This window comes from Penaeus japonicus, unplaced genomic scaffold (genome assembly GCF_977035675.1).
Source record: "Penaeus japonicus unplaced genomic scaffold, GWHDUDI00000001_assembly GWHDUDI00000028, whole genome shotgun sequence".
In the NCBI taxonomy this organism is placed as follows: domain Eukaryota; kingdom Metazoa; phylum Arthropoda; class Malacostraca; order Decapoda; family Penaeidae; genus Penaeus; species Penaeus japonicus.
In genome coordinates, this window is record NW_028234430.1 from 18,394,057 (window position 1) to 18,404,056 (window position 10,000).

Sequence of the window (10,000 nt, forward strand, 5' to 3'; positions counted from 1 at the left end):
TGAGAGAGTGAGAGAAGAGAGTGAGAGAGTGTAGTGAGTGAGAGTGAGAAGAGGGAGAGAGAGTGAGAGTGAGAGTGAGTGAGTGTGTTGTGGTGTAGGGTGGGTGGTGTGTGTGATGGGTGGGGTGTGTGTGTTGTGTGTGTGTGGGGGTGTGGGTTGGTTTGGTTTGTTGTTGGTGTGTGTGTGTTCTTGTGGTGTTGTGTTTGTGTGTGAGTGTGTGTGTGTGTGAGTGAGTGTGATGTTGTGTGTGTTGTGTGTGTTGTGTGTGTGTGTGTTGTGTGTGGTGTGTGTGTGTGGTGGGTTGGTGTGTTGTGTTGTGTGTGTGTGGTGTAGAGTGAGAGAGGTGTGAGTGTGAGAGTGTGATGTAGTGTGTGTGGGTGTGGTGGGTGTGTGTGTGTATGTGAGTGGTTGAGAGGAGTGTGTGGAGTGGAGAGTGTGTGTGAGTGTGTGAGTGTGTGTGTTAGGGTGGGGGATGGGAGAATGGGTGAGGTGAAGGTGAGGGGGTTGGGTGTGGGTGTGGGTGTGGTGTTGGGGTGAGGGGTAGGGTAGGGGTGTGGGTGTGGGTGTGGTGAGGTATGGGTGAGGGAGAGGGTGAGGAGAGGGAGAGGGAGAGGGAAGGTGAGGGTGAGGAGAGGGAGAGGAGAGGTAGTAGGGTTGGGTGAGGGTAGGAGAAGGGTGAAGGGGAGAGAGAGAGAGAGTTGTGTTGTGTGTGTGTGTGTAGTAGAGTGTGTCTGTGTGTTTGTGTGTTGAGAGAGAGGAGTGTAGAGGGTAGTGAAAAAGAGGTTTTGAAGAGAGATGAGAGAGTGAGTGAGAGAGTGGGGGAGATAGTGAGAGAGAGAGAGTGAGAGAGTAGTGAGAGATAGTGAGAGAGTGAGTGTGAGAGTGAGTGAGAGAGTGAGGGAGTGAGAGAGTGTGTGTTGTGGGTTGGTGGGTGAGTGTGGGTGTGAGTGTTGAGTGAGTGTGGGTGGTGTGTTGAGTATGTGAAGTGAGGAGTAGTGAGTGTGTGAGTGGTGAGTGAGTGAGAGAGAGAGTGAGAGAGAGAGAGAGAGAGAGTGAGAGAGAGAGAGAGAGTGAGAATAGAATGACAAAGAGAAAGAGAAAAGTGAGTAGAGAGAGAGTAGTGAGAGAGAGAGGAGATGAGAGAGAGAGAGAGAGAGAGAGAGAGAGTGAGAGTGAAAGGGAGAGTGAGAGTGAGAGTGAGAGTGAGAGTGAGAGAGAGATAGAGAGAGAGAGAGAGAGAGGGTGTGTGTGGGTTTGGTAGTGTGTGGTGGTTGTGTGTGTGGTGTGGTGTGGAGTGGTGTGGTGTGTGTGTGTTGTGTTGGGGGTTGTGTGGGGTGGGGTTTTGTGGGGTGTGGGGTGGGGGTTGGGTTGGGGGGTGGGTTGGGTTGTGGGGGGTTGGTTGGTGAGGGTGTGGGGGTTGGGGTGTGGTGAGGGTGATGGGTGTTGGGAGAGGGGAAGGGGAAGGGGAGGGGGGAAAGGGGAAAGGGGGAGAGGGAGAGGGAGAGGAGGAGGGAAAGGGAGAGGAGAAGGGGAGAGAAGGGAGAAAGGGGAGAGGGGAGGGAGAGGAGAAGGCGAGAGTGAGAGGGAGAGTGCGAGGAGAGGGGAGAGGGAGAGTGAGAGGGAGGGAGAGGAGCGTGATAGGGCTCTTGTAGCGGAGACGGTGAGAGAGTAGAGGGAGAGGGGGAGAAGGGAGATGTCTCGGTAGCTGTGCGAGGGTTAGAGGGATACGGGCTCTGTTCTCCGGTCTCTTTCTCTTGTCTCGCTCTTCGCGGCTCTGCGCGGTCGCTAGGCTCGTGCTCCGTATTCTTGTGCCCTGTCTCTGTCGTCTTTCTACGTTCTCTTTCCGTCTCTGTCTCTTTCTCTTTCTCTGTTCTCTTGCTCTTGTCTATGTCTCTTTCTCTGTCTCGTCACATTACCCATCTAACCATGCGATTGAACGATCTATCCAGCCAGCTAATTCGATATACTTCACAGTCTATCAATCACACCATAGCCCACCTCTCCCGTCTATACCTGAAAAATCCACACCATATACCAGCGACCGCAAGTAAAACAGTATAAATCCCACACCATATACCCTACATACACCCAATTATACGCAGTAAACGATACAATAAGTATCGACATGCCACCGCAGACCTGACTTTTCCTGCTTCCTGTATCCTCTTCCATCTTTAACCCACTCACGACGGGGGCATTCCAGCCTTGCATGTTACAATGCCGGGGCTCTCGAACGCATAGGCCTAAATCAGTTAAATAAACGACGCTGTATGACGTCACCCGTCCAGAGAGGGTTAACCTATTTACGAAACGATGTATTTTCACCTAATCCCACTTACACCAGGAAGATAACAAGCACACATCACTTCGTACCACGGTGTTTTCTTGCTGCGCGTGGACGCACTAATCCTCTCAAGAGTGTTTTTCCCCCACCCTATTCTTTAGCTTTTCATAAATGCATCTACAAAAAATATTGCCATATTCAGAGGAGTTATCTTAGTTGAAAAACATGTTACAGTAATGACTTTTTAGTTTTATTTTATTGAACTTTGCCTATATTCTTCACTTCTGTGATAATACCACTAAGCAATCTCTTAGTGGAGCATCAAAAAACATGTTTTATACTTATTCTTTTTTTTTATACCAAAACGAAAAGAACAATATGAATAAGCATACATGTACATATGAATATGTATATGTACCTCTTGATGTAAGATGACATGATATCACAGGTAATCAACAAATTAGTAGTAGTATTGCATTAGTAATTTTTTACTTTATTTTATTTCTTGGCAAAACACATTTGATTTTACAATAGTTTTTCGACTCAGAAATTAATATGATGTCATTAACCCACTCACGACGGGGGCATTCCAGCCTTGAATGTCACAATGCAGGGGCTTTCGAGCGCTTAGGCCTAAATCAATTAAATGGCTAGCACAATATTGTGCCGCCCGGCCACTGGGCTTTTGAATGAGCGGTACAGTACTGTACCATCCGTCCAGAGAGGGTTAATGTCATAGTTTTCTGTGACGTTATTTTTTTTAAACGTTATATCTCATTTTATGACACTCAAACACCTAACTAACGTAACGAAGTTAAAGAAATTATGTAAAAGAGTGAGAGTGAGAGTGAGAGTGAGAGTGAGAGTGAGAGTGAGAGTGAGAGTGAGAGTAAGAGTAAGAGTAAGAGTAAGAGTAAGAGTAAGAGTAAGAGTAAGAGTAAGAGTAAGAGTAAGAGTAAGAGTAAGAGTAAGAGTAAGAGTAAGAGTGAGAGTGAGAGTGAGAGTGAGAGTGAGAGTGAGAGTGAGAGTAAGAGTAAGAGTAAGAGTAAGAGTAAGAGTAAGAGTAAGAGTGAGAGTGAGAGTGAGAGTGAGAGTGAGAGTGAGAGTGAGAGTGAGAGTGAAATCTATATGACCTTTCTTGGCCATGAAATGCTAAAATTTAATAATAATCATCAACTCTGCACTGATGGTCTTTTTTGATGAGTTCATTCTGTATTTTTCCTTCTGTTGAAATTACAAGCTATTCATCATTCCTTCATTTAAGATGATCCATTATACCAAATGGTAATTAGTCTTACTTCACTAATATATCATATATAGATTGAAATTTCATACCAGAAGTCTAGAAAATAACAGAAAACATACATCTTAAGATGTCCAGTTCTGGCTGATCATCTTAAGCTGTGGACCATCTCAGAAGGGTTAATACCATTTAACCCATGCCAACGGGTCTGTTTTGGCTCCAAATGGTCGAAATGCTAGGATATTTCAGATGCATAAGCCTAATCCCTCAGGTTATTCGCCCGCATTGGCTACGCCCAAGCACTACACGCCCAAGCACTACACGCCCAAGCACTACATGCCCAATCAGCTGGTGTGCCGGCCAGGAGGATTGCCAAGACGAAATATCTTATCCCCAGCGGCTGGTGCTTTCACCACTTGACATGATATCTTGCCACCCATTGCTAACGGGTTAACAAAGTAAACGCAAAAGTAAGATCTATTGTAAAAGTAATTTTGGCATACTTTGCAAATAATTTGAGCAACTACAGAATAAATACATAAAAAAGGAAATAAAAAAAAAAGTCCTATATCAATTAGACCCAATATAGCAAAATCATGACTAAGACACTGAACAGCTATGAGGTAGACATAGAGTATATTCTGAAAACAACTCACAGTTGCCACCCAAAAATCATAGGATTCACTGAGCAGACTCACAGTTTTCTTGCTACTGTGCCTGAGAATCTTCACATCTCCTGTTCCTCGCTCTTTCCATTCTGCAGGCGTCTCTGCAGTATGATAACGGAAAAGCTTGCATCTCCTGAAAAAAAAAATAAAAAAATTATTAACAATTTGAATAGATAGTACAGCCAATGCATCCGAACAACTTTCCAACTGAACAACACTGTAAAGGACAAACCTTTATTAACATCAAATATCAAAATGTAAATAAAGTAGACAAAAATTGGTACTTTCCCCACTTGCATTTTGAATGCAACTTGCCTCTATAAAATAAATTTAGAAATACAGCAATAAATGCATCTCTATTGCAGGTACAATCTAATGGGGAGAAATATTATGTTTAATTTCAAATGATATCTAAGCAATCCAAATAATTGAAGTTTTAAACTTACAATTTTATCATCTCCTCTTCCTCCTCCTCATTTGTTTTCACCTGGATTTCCGGCAGAGTAACCACTGGTTCAAAATAAGGATCATGCTCCCCTTCTGCTCCAACCACTCCATCCTCTGATACATTGCTGGTGTTAGCCACACCATCTCCTTCTGGATCAGTCTAAGAGGAAAGAAATTATCTCCATTAATTTATCTATATCACTGTCAGCATTATCATTTAATTCATAGTCCCCTGATCTTGTCAAATTTCAGGTCTTCAAATTTCTTAAATACATGCATCCAGGAAAAATACTTGTCATCTGCTGAATTGGTGGAGAAACCATGACCCTCTCCCATAGCTAAGTAGTCTATTAGTCTCCATTAATTCACTCTGTGTTCAAAGTTTATAATTAGAGCTATTAGTGTTCTTAATAATGTACAGAATGTTTTGTACACATAGCTTTTACATCCCTTGTACCAACTGTCAAAAATGCGAGGGTAGTTCAGTCTGGTACATTTGATCCAGTCATATACCCAAACCCACACTTCTAACTTTTTTTTCTCTTCCCCTAATGGCCCCAGAGACATAAGACTGGTTTTCAGCTTATATTTTCTTGTAAAGATATGATAATATTTGTTTAATCAACAACCAGCCTCTATTTCTTTCCCTTATTCCCTTTGGATATCATCTGCTCCCCTCTTTGTGGTTTTGACTTTCTTATTGCCTTTTTCTCATATATACATATAAATACATGTTTTAGTACTTTATATGATACATATGATTTATTGGTTTACACATACTTTATCTACATTGTCTTTCTAATAAATTAAATTTAAAGGCAAAACTCAAATTTTGCCTTGGTGAGACTTGAAAAATCAGACTTTAGTTGCAGCTGTTGGGGAAAAAGGTTGTGGCCATTAGCAGTTAAGGCATTAACACTTTAGAGAGGATGTTGGAAGTCAAGACAAGACAACTTGTCCACTGCATTTTTCTCTTCACTGGCAAACTTTATGTGGGATTCTAAAAAAATGTTCTTCAGTGCGGTGCAAAAACAAGCTAGACTTATTTCCTTTTAAACCCATATTATTAATAGAATGTCTTATAAAGTGATTCAAAATCCAGATATTGTATAAAGTATATAAAATGCTAATATCAATGGTTCTTCACTACCTTACCCTTTACATCTTCAGATGAACAGGGAAATATCCCTCCTGAATTAATTGGAAATGTCTTATTATTGGCCCAAGTATTCTTTGTAAGAGATGCCCAATATCTCTCCAAAACTTCGAAATTTTTCAGATATAAATGGAGAAATGCCTATGACCTTCATCTACAGTTAACCCTTTCTGGACGGGTGGTACACTACTGTACCGCTCATTCAAAAGCCCAGTGGCCAGTGGCACAATATTGTGCCAGCCATTTAATTGATTTAGGCCTAAGCGCTCGAAAGCCCCAGCATTGTGACATTCAAGGCTGGAATGCCCCCGTCGTGAGTGGGTTAATGGCCTCATAACCCATTGCAGATGGGTGTCAAGAAACACAACACAGGAGTTTTTGACCTAACACCAGGCATCGTAACATACATGACGTTAGGGGATTTTGGGTCGTGTTTCTTTATTGTACTATCAGTAATGAGTAAATGTTGATGACAACTGCAACCATAATTATTAAAATTGTTGTAATATTAAGCAAAATGGGTTTCACCTAAAATCTAAATTCTATATGGCACCACTTTCCCCTAGTACCAGCATGAGAGAGAGTCTTGAATGGCACCTATCCACAGTCTCAAGCACTATCTTTAGAGAGAGATGGCACACAGCAAATTGCTGACCTCTTGCTCTAACGTACTGGCAATGAAGGATGTGCAGGCAGAATGTGAGAAGAGAAAGGCATCTCAAACCATGCCCAATGACTACAATGTGCCCCTGTGCCAGTAATACTGCCTTGTACTGTGGCACTCACAGTCATATGCACAGGTTTCCTTTCTCTTCCTTACCTCTTCATGGTATTTTCATTGTTGATGGTTATATTTTTTGTATTCGTAGAAGACAGAACATGAATATGAAAAAAGGAAGTTGCTTTTTGTTCTCCCATAAAACAGCAATACATCTACCACTAGTTTTAAATGAGTGACTGAAATAATGGGAAAAGTCAAGGTATGTTGCATGAAGCTACCTTGCTCTGAAATAAAACCCATCCTAGAGACTGGGCAAGCAAATCCATCTCCATGGGTTAATTATAATTTTGAATGTATAAATAATATTTCACTGATAATATTTTACTGATCATAATAAAGTTCCCAAAAAAGTCACAAAAACCTATTTCTCTCTATTCACATATCTATCATAATTTTGATAAGCATGGAAAACGAAGAAATCTGTTCATAAATCAAAAGTACATCAATCTTTGCAAGCACATTCATGAGTATGTTTACAAACTATTCTGCATAACATCCACATAAGGTAGGGCTGTCAAACTTATTTCATACAGCAGGCCAGGCATGATGAAGACACAATTTGAAAACCATGAAACAACTATGAGCACTTCATGACCACCTCTCTGGAAAGGAATACAGTGGATTTTTTAGCTTCTGTCCTTCTCAATCAAAGCTCTTAAAAACAAACAAGCAAGAAAGGTCAAGTGTTTATTTCCTGTAAATCAGTGCAGAGCAGAACCCTTAAAACTGTATTAACCAATGAAACTATCACATACTGCCTCATTCCTCATTTATTGGATCTGCAGGTGGCAGCCAGCCACTACAAGCCCAAACACCCGTCAAGCCAGCCTGATAAAAGCCACAATGTGGCATTTACATCACCAGCAGGTATACATTATACATGTACTCCCATCGTCACAAGGGGAACACCTATACCATAAAAAGTATAAAGTTCTCCACATGACATTAACTTATCTTACTTGACCTGGTATCTGTCATACTGTAAGAACAGGGAATTATTATCTTTAAAAAAAAATCTAATTGATAATACTGTATCATTTCCTTATTCATCTCTAAAAATCAGTTATTCATAATGTATCAATTAAGCAACTGTTATTATAAAAACATCCTTATTTACTTGAATAATACAAAAAGGTCAGAGAATCTAGTTTCATTCAGTATATTACTATGGGTATGGTAAAAAAAAAAAATAAATAAATTCAGACTCAAATAGTAAAGCTTCACCCTCAGAGCCCCCTATAATGGACTTGGCATTTAATTGACTGGACAATCCACAAGGGAAATCTGACAAAATCGTCTCTTATCACGAACATTTACATTCAATAATCAAACAAAGCATAAGAGGGGCAAGCAACATAAGCTCTTCCCTTCCCCTTCAGACACTGAACAAAGATCAATATATACCGTATTAACCCATTGGTTGCGGTATTAAAAAAATATTTGTGCAGTACGATGGCTGTTTTACATGTCTGGCACGGTGCCATCCGCGTCTATGACCGACTCTGCCTTTGCAACAAATCATGCCATTTGCTGCTAATGGGTTAACCATATTGTCAATTCCTAAAAATATTTTCAAAAAGTAATTGATCAGAATAGGAAAGCATGAAACATCATCATAGTGTCTCTAATATATTTTTCAACAAAGAATAATCTTCCATATAGGCCTACATATACAGTTTTGATTGTTTTTTATTTTATAATAAATTGTCAGGGAGGTTGAAGAGATGCATCTTGCCAGAAAATACATGGTGACATTCGTTTGTCACTGCTGGAAGACTGAGCCACAAGAGCATTGGTTCACAGATTTTAATAAATGATTATGGCCTTAAGTTTATCTTCTGCAATTAGTTTTATAATTCATCCTGTTCTTGCTATTCTTGTGTGCTTTATATATCCAACCAGCCCATTTTTCTCTACTTTCATGAAGTCCCATTCTAAACATTTAACTGACATGGTTCTCCTAGGTAGCATTAGATGTAATGGATCTTTAATGTTAATGGACACACCTTTTTCTGCATAAAAACTAAATATCAAAATTGTGGCATTAACCGACGTGGACACCAATATTTAATTATTCACATAAATTAGATATGTTCATATGCAAGATATAATAACTTGGTACTATTCCTATATCATTACAATGATTTGTAACATAGTGCAGAACTTTGCATTCATGCATGGTTTTATGGACGATCATTGGCAGCTCCCTCAACTTGTAAAGTGTTGTCAGTTCATATGAATGCTATTGTCACTGGTGTAATATCTCTTCTATCTTCTCCTACAAATGTATAAAGAAATCTGAACCAGTATTAGAATTAGGAAGCAAGCACAGTTAAGGCTAAAACCAAATGCAAAATCTGAGTTTTTAGATCACTCCTTTTCCTGGCTCCTCACAAGGGACAGAGATAGGCCTTAAACCTGAAAATTAACCAGCAATATCCTGAGCCATATTACCATCCTTATTTTCTTGAACAGCTATGATTAATTCAAAAGAATCATATACAATTATGAAACAATTTTGCTAGGTCTTGTCATTCCATCACCTTTTCAAGTTCTAACTAGTTAGATAAAATCAAGATATATATTTTCTAGACAGACCATTGGATCAGTCATACTTGATCTTAAGTCATTCTAATGTTTAATAGAAACATCAAAAGCTAAAAAACAGGGACATGTAACCAGTAAAATAAAAGTATTCATGATAAACCGCAACTTCCCCCAAAACAATGCATCTAATGACACCCCCCACCCCTCCCCCTTCAGTGTCACACGAAGAAATGCTTCTCAGAACCAGCGACACTCGCTCAAACAAGGGCGGAACAGACGTGACACTTGCAAAAAGGGTGTGTCCTGCCATGCCCTCGCTTTGTTGCTTCTAAAGCATGTGTCTTGTGACACATGTGAAACATCTGAGCTCTGTCTTGACAGATTTCTTCTCTGCATCAACGCTTCCAGCATCCGTTCCCTTCCTCTCTCTCGCCCGCGCTCTCCCTCGTTGCCCTCTTACATTATTAGGGCATGAATATAAAGAAATTGGCAAGCACCATCAGCATGTCCGCGACGACGAAGATGTTCTCGAGAACGAGCAAGAGACAAGAGAGAAATAGTCTTTATGCACGACGGTCAAGGTCAGCCTCTCCTCCGAACGTCCACAATTATGCCAAGAAATAACACGCAACACTTTTGTTCCCTCGTACAAGCATGCTCTCGCTCTGACCCAGCGTTATCTTATTACGCATCATATCCTATAGGGCTGATCGGTCGAAACCGCATGGACGAAAGAATCCTGTGCATGGTGTTTAAATCCGGCTGCATAAAGCTACATCGCAGGAGAGCCATTCATAAGTTTGGCTTTTCCCGCCCAAACACATCCATTGCTCAGGGGATAGGTGGTCGTACTCTCTCGCTTTTATCGCCTACA

At 40.7% G+C, this 10,000-nt stretch overlaps 1 protein-coding gene across 3 annotated transcripts in view; it reads right to left on the reverse strand.

The window, feature by feature from the left end:
• The window catches only part of LOC122258691 (ran-specific GTPase-activating protein), a 27,122-nt gene that overhangs the window by 16,897 nt on the left and 225 nt on the right, over positions 1-10,000 (reverse strand). Inside the window, exons 1-3 of one of the 3 annotated variants that reach the window (XM_043024790.2) lie at positions 9,624-9,747; positions 4,642-4,802; positions 4,184-4,328 (exon numbers count right to left, since the gene is read on the reverse strand). In XM_043024790.2, coding sequence (XP_042880724.1) covers positions 4,184-4,328; positions 4,642-4,802; positions 9,624-9,632 — 315 coding nt within the window. In that variant the 5' untranslated portion in view covers positions 9,633-9,747. Of the gene's footprint in view, positions 1-4,183; positions 4,329-4,641; positions 4,803-9,623; positions 9,748-10,000 lie in introns of those variants that run through there. The other 2 variants (XM_043024791.2, XM_043024789.2) reach the window with 2 other exon arrangements.